Source organism: Protopterus annectens, chromosome 10.part0 (assembly GCF_019279795.1).
Source record: "Protopterus annectens isolate FY-2018-M chromosome 10.part0, PAN1.0, whole genome shotgun sequence".
NCBI classification, from domain to species: Eukaryota; Metazoa; Chordata; order Ceratodontiformes; family Protopteridae; genus Protopterus; species Protopterus annectens.
The window spans coordinates 1,460,427,177-1,460,443,414 of NC_056744.1; the positions used below are offsets into that span (position 1 = coordinate 1,460,427,177).

The following is a 16,238-nucleotide window of genomic DNA, read 5'->3' on the forward strand; positions in this document are numbered from 1 at the left end:
GGTGGAGCTTTAACTTGACTATCTCTACTATTTAAAAAGATCTTTGTATTGGACAGTTTTGTTTGCCTTGAAAAAGCCTGGTAATTACTGGGCGAAAGCGCTTGGCTTATTCTTATTCTCGCTGTTCTGGTTAATGGATTGTGGTTGTTCAAATTTTCAACATTAAAGATTTTGCGTATTATCGTTGGCTTCTTGAATATTTCCAGTTCGGATCCTGTGTGCCTTGGATTGTGCATTATTCTTGGTTTTGTCTTCGTTTTTTGGAATCCCTGATAGATGTCCTCTGCACTGTTCATGTTAGAATGCTTATCTCACAAAGACATCTTCTCCATTGTTATATTATTTTTGTATTGTGAAATTTTCCATATCTGGGTGCCTTTGTCTGTATTTCTCTTCAAATATCTTTTGAGTTGCTTTTTTGTATTGATTAGTTTGGCTTCCTCCTTTGCATAGATATTACTCCATATCAAATTTCACTTTCGTCCATGTTTCTTTTTTATACCTTTCAGAAATCGTTTTCTCAGCTGCTACTTTTTCCAAATAACCTTGTGTGACAGTCACATAATATGCATTGTCAATGCGCAGTCCGTACTGTACCATACTGATATGTGATTAGTGTACCTGCCACAACTGTCTTCCATTGACATGGTCTCATCTACTGTAAATTCCTACAATTCATCTGGGTGCCCCTATTCAATATACACACTTCCCTTGATTATTTATTTTAAATGGCAGTCCATGTACTCTTATGGATCATTTACACAACTTTTGTACAGAATGACTGGAATGGGATTTCACAATACCCTGCACTGCATACACTGTCCTGTACTGTGTTTGGACCATATGCATTACTATATGTTAAACCTTGGAAATCATTGTGGCATTCCATGCAATCCTGATAACCTAGCTTGCTCTGAGGTACACAGGATTACTATCTATGTTGCTTTACATGGTGTTGCCAGCCACGAAACTGCACTTGTTTATGTTTAAATGTAGTACATGGCATGAATCTGTAATTAGCACTGCTGATCTCTGCACAAATAAGTAAATTCCATGTAGGCTTTTCATGAAGCCTCCACAGAGTTTATTGAATCCCAGAGGATTATATAGACCAAGAAACCTTATGTTGTTTGGAAAAAGAAGCAGCTGAGAAACTGAGAAAATATAAACAACAAAACCAAGCTCCAAAGATATTTGACAAGAAATACAAGCAAAGGCACCCATATATGGAAAATTTCACAATACAAAAATAATATCACAAAGGGGAATGCAGACCAGAAGATTAGAAAATATCAGTTAATCAAATACAAGTTGAAGTTATGGAATATCTGCAAAGTGACTTATTTAGTGTAGAAAGTCTAATGTCACAGCACGATGGAACAATAAGTCCCCAAAATATGGAGAAACAGGTGGAACGAGAGATCTCCAAAGACAAAATATGGTCATGGGAAAGAAAAAGACATTTAATATGGTGCAATATTTATGCAAAGGAGAATGTAAAACTAATTAATACAAAAAAGAGCAGCACTAAAGACATTTGAAGTGAAATACAGGCAAAAGCATCCAGATATGGAAAATATTAAAGTACAAAATAGGAAAACAAAGTGGGAAAGTAGAAAAGAAGATTAGTAACTGAAAAGATAAAGAAATAGAAACTGAAGTTATGGATTACCTACAAAGTAATGGATTTAGTGTAGAAAACCCAACTCTGGTAAAGTGACAGCATAAAAGAACAGTGAGTTAGTTACAATACCACTGTAATACACAAGAGTACAAGTATTGCTTGCAGCTCTGCCTTCTAGGGCAGTTATCAAACTGTAGTATACGGCTTCAGACAGCAATTGTTAATTACAACTCTGGTGCTTCCACTTATGGCACTGTAGTGTAGTTTTAAGCAACAGGTTTTGACTGCAGCTCCATCTTTGCTGCTCTTTTGAGTGTAACATCAACAAGAAGCTGAAACCTACTGAAATCTTGGTTGAGGTCTGGTGGGGTAGCAGGTGGAGTGTTGAAAAGTCCAGTCTGTGCATTTGTACTATTGCATCCCGAGTAGCTGCTGCTATAATGATATCCCACTGTAGTGTCTGTAAAGCTGGGTGCTGGCAAAACCTGTAGGCTTGTCTTTCCATCTGCATTTAGAAGTGGGCAGCAACAAAATGGAATTTCTTTTAGTGCAGTTACAGTGGTATGGCAAATCACTAAAGGCTGAAGTGGCATTGTTCCTGAAAAAGTAGTCTTATGTGAAAGGGGATTCTGAAGGACTTGAACCGATACTGTAGTAGTAGAATGAAAACTATTTTCTTCACATGTCTGGATACACATCTTGGAATTTAGAGATGATGTCATTAAACCAGATTCAGGAATCTTGCTTCCCCTGTGTGATATGCTAAATTGGTTAGGGTCCTAGAGTCCCCAAACTAAGGAAAAACAAGTGGAAGGGAAACATCTGATAATTTGCTACATGAAGATACTCTGAAGCCTTCATTAGGAAACCAATACAAAAGTTCAGTTAGTTTTGCACACCATGGGAAGGAACAGGAAATGGTGGCAACTCTGGCACAGTCAGTGTTATGGAGTGATAGACCAGTGAGTTCCTGTATGAAACAGTAATGGATGACGCGGGATGCAACCAAAGAGAATATGTCATAGGAAGATGTTCAGGAAACAGAGAACAAAGAATGTGCCCTCAGTTTAAAAGAAAAGGATCTGAAGAAGAGTTGCTTGATTTAATAGAGATGGATAGACATATCAATATCAATGAAAGAAATAGATTACAAAAAGTCAATTACACAAAGTCAATAAGACCCAAAATGTTAGAAGTTTGATAAAACAAATGAACACAGTAATCAAGACTATTAACAGAAATTAATCTGACATAACAGAAGTAAATAGGATATATTACTATACAGCTAAATTAATAACAGATAAAGTCTTAATACAAGAATGCAGGACAATAAGGGAAACAAATGAAATAAATTAAATAAAATCATGAAAGTCTTGAAAAGAGAAAAATATAAAGTAATTAAGACAAGAAGTATTACTGTTAAAAGAGTATAGAATAGAGAACAGATCAACAAAAATACTTAAAAAGATAGATGTGATAAAATCAATGCACAGTATTAGACAAGACCAGGATCTATTGCATACTATTGCAAATAATAAACCAAAGATATCAGCACAGGCAGAAACACTTAGAAGATATGCAAAAATTATATAAATGAAAAGTACAAAGTAAGCAATTCATTGATGATCCAAAAAAGATTTATATAAAATGGGGGAACAAAACAAAAGTATTAGAAACACCACCAAAAAAAAAAAAAAGACACACAGTTTGGAGAAATATCTGTGAAGATATGTTGGAAAATAAAAAGTTGCTGAATTGACAAAAAAGTTAAAGAAATAGTAAGAAGTTCAAATGTACAGGATATGAAATGGGATGAAGTAATGTCCACAGAAATTGAAATAAAATTAAGAAAAGCTCCTAACTAGAAAACCCCAGGCCCAGATGTAGTACCTAATTTCTGGCTAAAAGTATTAACATCTTTACACAAAAATTTAGCCCTGAGTAAGAATTACTTCTTACTACTACTACTACTACACCGAACTGGTTAAGAACAGAAAAACAATACCCCCTTAAGAATGAACCTGCAAGATATCCTAAAAACTATAGACTAATAACTTGCCTTCCAATGATGTATAAGCTATACAGTGGTATTGATGCCAATAACACTTCTGTCCCTGTATCTCACCCCAACTCAAACAACTTCTAAGAAGCTGAGATTGGGCATTGAAACTGCAAAAGTCTGTGAATAATGCTGAGTATCCTAATACTTTCCTTTCACTCAGAAAAAAAATCAAGCATGAAGTAGAGCAAGCAAAACCTTCCCAGCTCTGCATAAAGTTATCTCTTATGAATTCCCAGCCAAAATATTTCCCCAAACTCATAAAATAGTATGTGCCTTGAAAATAATATTTTTGGGAATAGTTTTGAAAAACTCAGTTCTTTAATGAACTCTAGCATATTGCACCCCTGTGAGATCATAAACCTGTCTTAAGAACACAAAAGACGAGAACATACACCGATCCTCAGCTCCCAGCCATGGAGCACCACTGCCAACCCCTACCTGCCCACCATTATCATTTATAAAAATCTCATCTAAAACCGTCAAAAATTCGTAAAAGACAAGATTGTAAAGCAAACCCAGACCAGTATAGCATAGGCCTAACATTCTTCTGACTCGATGCTCAACCTCTGTCCAGATGTTTTGTCCATATCTTCAAGCTTTTGCAACAGCAGGTACTATCCCACCCTTGTTCAAAAAACTCCTCCCTCAAAGAATTATTTCCAATCTCAGTCCTATGCTGCATCACCAGACATTTAAAAATAGTATACAATAAGATACTTGGCCATTTAAATAACAATGGCTTACTCAGAGGGGTCCAGTACAGTTTTAGAGGAACACAACACTCAGCTATTTACACCATGACTAACAAAATATATTCAGAAATAAAAAAAAATGAGTGGCTCACTGGAGCCTTATTTATATGTTGTGCAATTAAGAATGTTAATCATTAAATCTGATCACAAAAACTTGAGTCTCCTGGATTTAGGGCTATCACTACCTCCTGGTTTAGGAGTTATCTAAAAAATTAGGAATTTCAGGCTGGTAATGCTGTTACTGATGTAAGTAGATATTTTCACTGCAAGGGTTCCACAGGGTTCTATTCTCAACCCCATTCTCTGTACACTTTTATCAATGATATTAACTCCATTGTTCCACCTACTAATATCACTTTATACACCAACAATATCATCCTCAAATATATTTAGTTGGATCTATGACTAATGCTCGAAGACATGTTTCCACGAATCGGAAATGGCCGAGTACAGTTTTGTGAAAGTGCTTTTTCACCGAAAAAGCACTTTCACAAAACTCAATTAAAAATACCTAACAACATTTTAAAAAAAAAAACAAAACAAAAAAACAAAAAAACAACAGTAATCATGTTTACGCAGGGGCTTGCCCCCCACACCCCCCTACTTTTATATTCTCTCTCCGAGATCACAGTACAGTGGGGGAAAGGGAATATTCCCTTATCCCCACTGTGCCACAATCTCAGCAACAGACATTTCCTCATTTTTTTTTTTTTTGTAGTACAGTTTCGTGAAAGTGCTTTTTTTTCAGTGAAAAAGCACTTTTGCGAAACCGTGCTCGGCCATTTCCGATTCGTGGAAACGTCTCTTCAAGCATTAGTCCTAGACCCATTTAGTTATATTACTAAAGCAGTACATGAATACTTACAAAAAGATTTTCCAAACATTGTGGCTGTCTCTCAAGCAACTTTCTTACACTTAGCTTTTCCAGAACAGCTGCCTTGGTCTTTCATATATAACACAAACTTGTTAACAACTGTTGTCTTTCAATAACTGCTCCTAATAAATCAAATATAACTCAAATGTGGCACTATAAAAACTTTGGCATAGCCTATAATTCCTCTGTTACATTCAGGATGCACATGGCCTAAATCAGTAGCAAGGATAACTCTCAAGTGAACACTGCTTTCTCTGTTTCTAATCACTTCATATCTCAAGCAAGCATAGCCCTTATTATAAATGTCTTAAAACACAGATTAGGATGCACTTTTACTATTACCATGCTGAGTTCTGCTGAAAACATTCACACTGTGTAAGCAACTATAAACTGTATTTTAACTTGACACTTCAATATGAGAATCATTGCACCACCATAAAGCAATTTGGTTACCTGTAACAACAAAATGTACCCATTTGCTCTACACTAACCTTTAAACTACAGTACAAAATCTATTACCCCACACTCAGAAGTAGGTTTTATATCAAATTCTACCAATTGTCTATGTAAATAATTGAGTTTATTGTTCCTGTTCAGCCACTGTAGCTAGATAGCACATGCCTATAAGTACTGAGCTCGTGCAAGAACAGTGCCATTTTGTACAGTCAGCCAGAGTGAAAGCAGTCATGAATGGAAATGCACATGTAAGTGTGTTTGAAGTAATGAATGAATCATTTAGCTTAAATACAAGTTCTAATTCCAGTTCCTGACATGTTTATGTACAATAACTATCTTGAATCCATACACTGCTTCATCATCTCTTTTGAATGCATGAGACAAGCAACAGTCTATATGAAACAAATACAAAACCACTCCCTCACTTATCCACCCCTTCTGTCTCTCAGTAGGGAAAATAAAACTTTGGTAAAATAGTATCCCATAACCTTATAAAAACAACTGAAATTAGGAAAACAAATTAGGAAAATGTTAGTTCAACATCTGAACATGACAAACAAGTGCAAATTCTTTAGAGATGAAGATTGAACTAATATGTGAAAAAGGGGTGAGACATCCTTTAGCCATGGTTCAGTAAAGTGGAGTTAGACATGAGCCTAGTCATCTAAACTTCCTTCTTATGTTAACCTTATTTTACAAATATTGTAAGTATGTGCATATGTGCCTATTTTATAATTTGGGTCTCTAGTTTTAAAAAAATATATACCAAATGTATAAAATAAAACCACAGTGATGAAACAGAATGCAACAAAGGCAAATATCTTCAGTTATTAACATCCTAGTAACTAATTCTTTGTTATACAGTATGCATCTACTTGTTTACATATTATTACATAATTAAGGGCTTGAAATTGTACCACTGCTTCTTAAATATTAACTCATACTTGAAATTTTAATTTATGTCTCACCTCAGTTCTGTTGTGTAGACACAAAAAGCCCTGAATGCAATCCAGATGACCCAAATTTCATTAGTGGCTTGTCTGCCTGAAGAGCTGAGGTGTAGGTTAGGAATGATGCAAACTTCTGTAGATGCACCCATGCAGGGGTGAGGAATTTGATGGTTCCCAGTCAATGGAACTTTTTTTTTGGGTAGAGGCAAGAGAGCAGTACATGACATAGATCAATGGTCAGGCAATGGTATGGGTGTGGCCACCCAAGCCTCTGAGTCTTACTGTTTGTCATTAAAAAAGGGATGCATTGTAGGTAGGCAGGTACACTCTAGCCGTTCCAAGGCACTGAGTTAGTTATAACTTGACCTGTGCTACTGGCACAATGCGTCAGAATAACTACTTTATAATGTTATTTCCCTTTGGTTGTATATCATTTGTATGCTATTTTGGTTGTATAATGTTTGTATGATATTTTCATTTAATTTGACTTAGTTTATTAGCTGTTCTGCTTTTTGTTAGTTTTATGATTGTTGATTTATATGTCTGTTTCTTTTAAAAGTATTTGATGGTTTATCACTGAGAATGGATTAATTAAATATGTCTAATTTTCTAAATGCTGTTTATATGTAAAAGTACTGCATAATAACATCCTTGTATTAAAGGTTGGATGATATGTATATTATTAATGACAGTAAATCTGGCCTTCCTGAAAAAAATTGTACTTGTGCAATTAGTGCAGTTTGCAAAACTGTAAGCAAACAGCATTAGGCAAAGTAAAAATAGAACAAATTTAGGAAAGGAAGTATCCATCTGATTGTAATGATCACTTAAGCCTTAGTAAACTTGATATTACAGATGACACATTTACAAATTAGTAATAATATATTAATACAGCAATCTGAGGATGCATAGCATGTAGTTGACAATAAAAATGAAAGAAAGAAAGGGATAAGTGCACAAAAACTAGCAAGAAAATAAAGTGACTAATACATATAATGTTAAACAAAAGAATATTAAACAAAATTAATCTGCATTTTTATATAATATCTAACTTACAGTTAAAGATAGCATTGCTGAATCACAAAATATTCAGGCAAGAGAAAATATCATCACTGTTCCAACAGAGATGGAAGAAAACATAGTAGCACTTGGCAAGCTAAAATAGGAAAAAAAATTATAAATTGAACATGGAAGGAATAAATAATATTATTGTAAGGAAAAAGAAAAGAAAGACTGGGGTTTACAATATGGCTCACTGTGTAGTACAAAGACATCTAGATGAGAATTACATGCTTGCAAATGATGTAAGTGGTGAACAGAGTGAAATTAAAAATGTTGATGAATTGTATTCTTTTGTAATAAATGAAAGAGCAAACATTACTTAATTAGAGGTGGAAGATTCTTCAGATCAGGTCAGAAGTTATATATTAGTAAATGAAGATTCATTTGTTAAGAGCTATAGTAGTAACATTTACAGTTATGATCATAAACATCGGATAGCGTTATGACTGACAGCAAAAATGCAAAGAGTGAGTAGGGCCTTAAGATACCTAATTGTATGAAACAATGGAACTGTTTTTATTAATATTGGATCAAATTATTTATTTTTAAGGACTTGTGAGTAGGGAACTTACAGACCTTTTAGATAATACAGTTTGCATAGGTGTTAGGATCTATTTTTTCACAGATCATGCAAAGAAAGGACAGTCATTTCAGCATGAATAAAAAGATTTTTGGAGTAATACCTGCATGAAATAAATGTCCAATTTTATAAAGCTGGAATGTGTAGAGCATACCAGTCTAATTTTGGGCATACATATTTAGCCATGATGGAGTCCACTTGTTAAGAAAAGGGAAGATAATTTTTGGAGGTGTTATAATATAATATTTAATGAAAACAAGACACGATTTTCCAAGATCAGAAGTTTAACAGTTCTCAGATAAGAACTTGTGATTTAAGTGTGTTAACTATAATGTAAGGTGCAAAAGTAATAAGGTGTTTACCGGCAAATTTCATTAATTCTCATAAAATGTATGCTATTTTTGTTTGTGAAATATGGTTAAAGAACAGTGATTGGAATCCAGTTCTATCAGGGCATAATGTTTTTACTACACCAAGGATTCTAACAAAAATTAAGTGTGGGCATTATGATAGGGATTAAAAGTTGCTATGAGACCTGTGATTTTTGCATCTTTGATGACAACAACAATACTGTAGATTATCTAACCATGTCTTATGTCAGATTACAATTACTGGAATGCACAGACCACCAAAGTAAAATGTTGTTGACTTAGAGGAATTCATACATTTCATGCACGACTGCACAAAATACAGAAATGAAAACAATAATAATAGTTGGGCCTTAAACGTATTAGTGACTAACTGAAATAATATTGATTGTACAGCTTTAATAAGACAATTATTTATAGATTGTAAACAAACCTATCTGAGAATGGAGAACAAGGAACAAGGAGGTCATAACATCCTTGTACTCCTCCCTTATCAGACCCATTATCAAGTACAATGCCCCCTTTGGCATGTACCTTGCCAAGCACATGCAGCAGCTGGTCAGTAACAGAGGTTACTAACCAGGAAAATCCAGGGTCTCAAAGACCTATCCTATACTGATAGGCTAAAAGCTCTGTCCCTCTACTCGGTCTCATACAGACTGCTCAGAGGTGACCTGTGTCTGGCATACAAGCCCATCTCAGGCCCAGCCTTGATGGAATTGCTGCATTTAAGTCAATCTCCACCAGTGCAACCCACATGCAAGGCCTAAACCTGGTCTGTGACATTAATAGAACTTGTTGGTGGGATAGATTTATGTCCCAAAGACTCCCCCATCTGTGGAACAGACTCCCTCTCCATGTCAAGCAGAGTAACTCTCTAGCCCTCTTTAAGAGGAACCTGGACAACTGGATGGGAAACAGAAAATACATCCCTGGGATCCTACCTGTATCCCTGCTGGACAGGGGAAACAGGTGCTGACTTTGTGGGAACATGGGCAAAATTCTTAGCTAGGCTTATAAGGGGATCCGGGGCAATAGCCTAGTATCATCCTATGAACCTATGAGAATACTGTATATTGTTTGTGTTCCTAAGCACTGAGTGCTATTTCATATCAAGTTTGACCTCCTTGGATGTTCAGTGAAAGGTTAAACCACTGATAGATAATTCTGCCAAAATTAATTGTAAATCAATGCACATAAGATCAGTAACAGACTATATGGTAGCAAAACAGTCACAGTATAAAATTAATTGCTTTGATGAATTCAGTGGAAACATGGCAGAATGAGTGTAATAAGTAAAAAAGAAATATATATATATATATATATATATATATATATACATATATATCTTCAAGATCTAGGCACATAGGGTTATGGCGATATAGTTTCATAAGAGCAAGATAAGATGAGAGATAAAACCATAAGAAATAGAAATTAGATCAAACTATAACTTTGGAAACTGAAATAAAATGGACAGATACATTAAAAGTGTGACACAAGATCAGGAAAAAAATTGAATAAATCTATATACAGCTATTGACAAGATAGGAAACTATTTAATGCACATATAAGATGTACTTATAGTAATGCATACAAATAGACATGTTGTGTATAGATTCTAAATGTTTTCTCAAACACAGCATATTGTAAATGTATTTATAACATCTTATGCAAAAATGTTTGGCTCCACAAATGGAAAGGTAATTTATGATATTTAAATTAAATTATGTTAAAAAGTATTAAGCATACTGTACCCTGATAAAGCAGAGGGCAAAGATGGAATTACTAACACTTACCTGAGAACACTTCAGTGTCAACATATGGTAGCATTACATTTTGTTATTCAGTAGGTGATTTAAGTATGGCGAGAATCAACATTCAGTTGTTATAGCCATTTTAAGGAATATCATAATGTGATAAACCCAGAGACATATAGACCCCTACCCCTACATCTACATTCTTGTTGTGGAAAAGTAATGTAAAAGGTTATTGTGAATAAATTATTGTCAGAACTGGATATGTTGGGACCATACATCAGCATTTATATGTTGACAATAGGTCTATAACATGACGGTCTACAATAATATAATAGCTATAAATGAAAAAGTATGCTGTGATATAATTTATGTAGATCTATCTTTATCACATGAAATTTAAAGAACAAGGTATTTTTGTAATCCTGATAAATTGGTAGCAGTGTGGATTACAAATAGGACATGACAAGTATAATTCAGCAAATGAAAAGAAGGAATTCTAAGTTACAGTCAGGATATTCCATCAGGGCTCCATCCTGAATCCATACTTGTTTAGTTTATATCTTTCTGAATTATCTTTTTCATGTGGGTGCTCTGAAGACTGTATGAAGATGACCTGAAAATGGGAAAACAGATTACATCTGTTACAGATGAGGAATATCTGCAAAAGACCAAGAGAATAATATGTGAATACATCAAAAACTAAGCAGATGAGATTTACAAGACACAGACTGAAGGATGAATCTTTAATGCAAGACATTATAGAAATTTGCAGAGGTATATGGCTAGTCATAACTTTGAGGTTTTCTGGTCATATCAACCAGTTGGTTAATGATAATTCTAAAACTATAGGGTATATGTCGAGGATATAAGAAATTGTGAAATCATTGTTTGTAAATTACATTCGATCCAAACTAGAGTATAAAATACTACCATGGAAACCTTATGAGAAAACAACCAACCAACCAATTGAAAAGAGTACAGCAGAAATATATCATGGGCATGCACAGATGTGAAAGTTTCAGTTATTATGAAAGATTAAAATATCTCAATTTCCACAGTGTTTCATACGTATAATTAAGAGGAGCTCTTATGCAGGTAAATAGGGTATTTAGAGATGGGTCTATATTATATGATCGAAACTTTAGTTAGTCGAATAATTAAAGCTTGATCACTAAATGTCGACGTCCCAAAACCGTGAACGGCAGTTTCCACAAAAAAAAACATTAAACACAACACCCCTAACTAAATATACCAACTCTGAGAGCTCTCCACATTGTAGAAAGGGCAATATCCATGTAACGGCCAAACAAATTGTTTCCCTGTGTGGAAATTGCCATTCACAGTTTTGGGAGCTCGACATTTAGTGACCAAGCTTTAGTTATTCAACTAACTAAAGTTTCAATCACATAATATAGACCATTTAGAGACAACTAAATCTGGGATTGCTTGCATTGTCAATGATTAGTAGAGAAACATCCCATAACCTATGTAGGTGATTATATAGGAAGAAGAGATGTACTAATTGCTTGTCTGAGAGAATGGCTTATTCCTGGAACAGACTGACAAATTATGCACTAGTTTAATTACTTCTAAGAACAGTTTGGGAACTTATTTTGGGGAAGACTGGTATGGTTGATTGGCTGGCTAGTGGGACATTATAGTTTATGCCTGAAATATTTGTGTATTCATCCTCAACACTATTCTGTGCTGCTAAAATTAAACTGAAGGAAAATGATACCCAAAATAACTTTGCAAAAGAAAATAAAAGAAGAAGAAAATAAAATTTATATATATATATATATATATATATATATATATATATATATATATATATATACATACACGTGTGTGTGTGTATGTGTAAACTGATTTTAATCAAACGTTCCTTTGGTCAACATATGTTTAGTTGACAAAATTTAGTTGACTAATCAGATGTTCAACAGGTGTGTGAAATCACACAATTTTGGGGGTAGGAAAATATGCCCTTTCCCCAACATTGTGTGATGTTGGAGTTAGTATACATAATTAGCAGGGGGTGGGCTTGCCTCTCTTGGAAAAAAAATGATGTTTAAGTCTATTTTATGAAAATGTATTTTGCATGCAACAAGATTTTTGCTCACTGCATATGTAGTAGCGTGTTGACATTTGCAAAGTCGACTTTTTGGGGTCAACTGTGTGAATGTTGATGTTTGAGTCACTTGTTCTTTTTCAGTGGAGACCTACATATATATGTGTGTGTGTGTGTGTGTGTGTGTGTGTATATATATATATATATATATATATATATATATATATATATATATATATATATATATATATATATATATATATATATATATATATATATATATATATATTCTCTCTCTCTCTAGCTATATCTCTAGATATATATGTATACATATAGTTTTATATATATATATATATATATATATATATATATATATATATATATATATATATATATATATATATATATATATATGTATATAGAGAGAGAGTGAGAGAGATACCCACAGAAATATTTCAGGTATGGGATTTGAGACATGGCTCAAATCAATGGAGAGCACTCCAGCTCTGCAAAACTACAATGCCTTTCCATTCATTTAGACCATCCACTGTGCAGGAAGAGAAGAAAGGTGAAGGTGTCTTAGTCCTAACTCAGAAAAGACTTACATCAAAGCTAGTTAAACAGCATGATACACTTGAGAGTTTTCATGTCCAACTCACCATCATCAAAGTCCATTACCATATCATGGTGAGTTATATACCACCCCATGACCCAGGAATGCTATATTACATACCTAAGCAAACACAGCATTAAACCAAGTATTATATACCTAAGTGACTTCAACTATCTAGCTATAGACTGGGAAATATATACCACCACCACCAGTGTAAAGCTCAGAGATTCCTTGTATTTGTCAATACAAATGCTCTCGAACAACTATTCAGTTTACCTACAAGGGCAAATAACATCTTTGATCTTGTCTTCATGTTTATTGGAGAATTATGCTCCATAGCTAGTGTAACAGCCTCACTCATTAGGTCTGATGACAAAACAGTGTCTCTCAAAATAAAATCCTTCCCAGATACTGGTACCTTTAGAAAGTTCTCCAAGGCAAACTCCCCATTTCTAAGTGATACCCTGGCCAGTTTAACTCATTAACCCCAAGTACACCACAGGATGTGTCTAACGTTACATCTGAGTGCGCCCTGCGGCATTGCTATCCTGGTACGTAACATATGAGGTCATCTAACAGCACAACTAAGTTCATGAACGCAATGCAACTTCACTGCTAATTATTTCCTTATCTCTAGGTATAGTTTAAATATCCTTAAAACTTTGGAAAGCTGTACTGCTTATGCAGAATCATATACCACCAATTTACAGCAACATGTATACAATGACACAGAAGCAGCTGCACCTAAATGAAGAAAGTGCAGGGGTGACCTCTTAGAACAAACCACCCTGGTGGAATCACAACATAAGTACGTTTTATAACAAGAATAATAAAATTGCATCCAAGAATAAGAAGTGCAACATCCATAAAAACAGATATTCACTCATTAAATTAAAGAAGCAACTAAGGAACTTAATTAAAACCACCAAGGCCAGATTTGAGAAAAAGATAGCCATTAAGGCCATGGACAACAAAAAAACCTTCAACTGTATCCACAATTGGATCTACTTTAAAACAGCGAATTACCATAACGTCAACTTGCAGAACATTGAGATGAAAACCACAAAACTTTACGTTAATGAACATTCACATCATCGTAAGTTTTCACCACTTGAGTAAACACTTGGCCAACAGTCCCACACCCCCTCCTAACTAAATATACCAACTCTAAGACTGCACTACAGTGGAGAAAACAGCAAAGTTCATCATGCTGGCCAACTGCCTCCTTTGGAGGTGAAAACTTACGATGATGTTAACATTCTTTAATGTAAAGCTTCATAGTTTTTGTCTCAATGTTCTGCAAGTCGACATTATGGTAATTTAGGATTTTAAATTAGACCTCCCCATAATCACAAGTGGGAATACAAAGCAGTGTGTTTAGTTGATTGTAAATGCACTATCTACACTGAAGTTGTGGATATAGGAAATCTACAGACTGATAAGTTCAGAGTAAACTTTACCCAGCTATCACCCCTGATAATCTTAAAATAAATATTTGAAACCCATATACCCCCAGCTATCACAAAAGTTCAAGTTCTGGGGGTGCTCTCAAAGGCCAAAAATGCCCTGACAACATCCCAGGATGCATTCTAAATAGCACAAAGCATATTTCTTTGCTCCTAACAACACGGTTCACCCACAGCCTCCAAACTGGCTTTGTACCAAGTGACTGCAGGGCAGCAATAGCTATACCTTTGCTTAAGGGAGGGGGCCATCCACCAATCCGGGCAATTACCAACTCATAAATGTAATCAGCCTCAGATGTAAAGCAATGGAAAATGTATCATGGAACTGACTAATAAAGACTTAGAAATCCTCCAAATACTGGAATCATTCTAGTTTGGCTTCATTAAAGATAAGTCATGTCTACTCCACTTCAAAAAAGTCACCAAAATGATGGATGAAGAGAAGACAGTGCAAACTGCCTACCTTGACCTGGTCAAAAGTCTTTGGCAGAACACCCCAGTCAGTTACTATTGAAAATCTTGGCAATTTAGGAATAACCTCCTACATCACTTGCCTAATTGTAAACTGGTAGGACACAAGAAGTTAGGGACAGGAGAAGCCACCTCTACAAAAAGACTTGCCACTAGTAGGGTCCCACAGGACTCTGTGCTGGGTACATTCTAATTTAACATCTATTTCTCTGAAGTCAAAGCAAATGTCAAGGGTCTATGGTTGACCAAGTTTGCAGATGACTGCAAGCTGGGAGCAACTACTGAATCCCCCAAAGACTCAGACATCCTATTGGAGGGCTTGTACCACAGAAGTGACTGGTGTCACAGACTCATGGACTTTAGCTAAATTCCAAAAAATGCATTATTATGTCCTTTGAAAAACTGAATGCCCCAGGGGATTATCACATTGACAATACACCTGTAAGACTAGAACCAGTGGTTAGAGATTTTAGAACTTACATAGACAATGACCTAGCATTCAACCAACATGTCTCCAAAGTTATAAGGAATAACAAAATATTTCTATATTGTGCAGCTTATAAGTAAAGGGGTAGCATCTAGGTCCAGAAATGTCATTGTCCCACTTTATTCAGCCCTCACTAGGCCCAGAAGTACAATGCCCACTTTGATATGCAACAACTAGACTGACCATAGAGGTTTGTTACAAAAAGAATAATGGGCCTAAAGCACATGTCCTACATGGACCACCTCAAAGCCCTGTTACTACATCCAGTCTCAAATAGACTACTAAGAGGTGACCTATGCCTGGCTTAGAAGGCATTCTCAGACCCAGTACTAATTAACCAAGTCCATATCTGCAAGTCTAAAGATACTAAAACCCCTGTTCCAGGGACCTAAACCTCTTCCATAACATAAACAGATAGGCTTGTAGGGATAGGTACATATCTCAGAGGATACCATTATAGGCTCCTCATCCACATAAAACAAAGCCCATCAATTCAAACATAATTTAGACCAACAGATGGGAAATAGGAAATTTACTCCAGGACTGACTCACAATCTCACTGAAGAACTTCCAGATGAATATTATTTGAACAAATTCATGGCAAGGACCTATGAGGTAACATAGCAAGGTTACAAATGGGTAGCCTAG

At 35.1% G+C, this 16,238-nt stretch overlaps 1 protein-coding gene across 1 annotated transcript in view; it reads right to left on the reverse strand.

The window, feature by feature from the left end:
- Positions 1-1,890: 1,890 nt before the first annotated feature.
- Positions 1,891-16,238, reverse strand: part of LOC122814302 (homeobox protein TGIF1-like) — a 129,103-nt gene continuing 114,755 nt past the window's right edge. The window contains exon 4 of the mRNA XM_044086890.1: positions 1,891-2,403. Coding sequence (XP_043942825.1) covers positions 1,891-2,403 — 513 coding nt within the window. The remainder of the gene's footprint in view (positions 2,404-16,238) is intronic.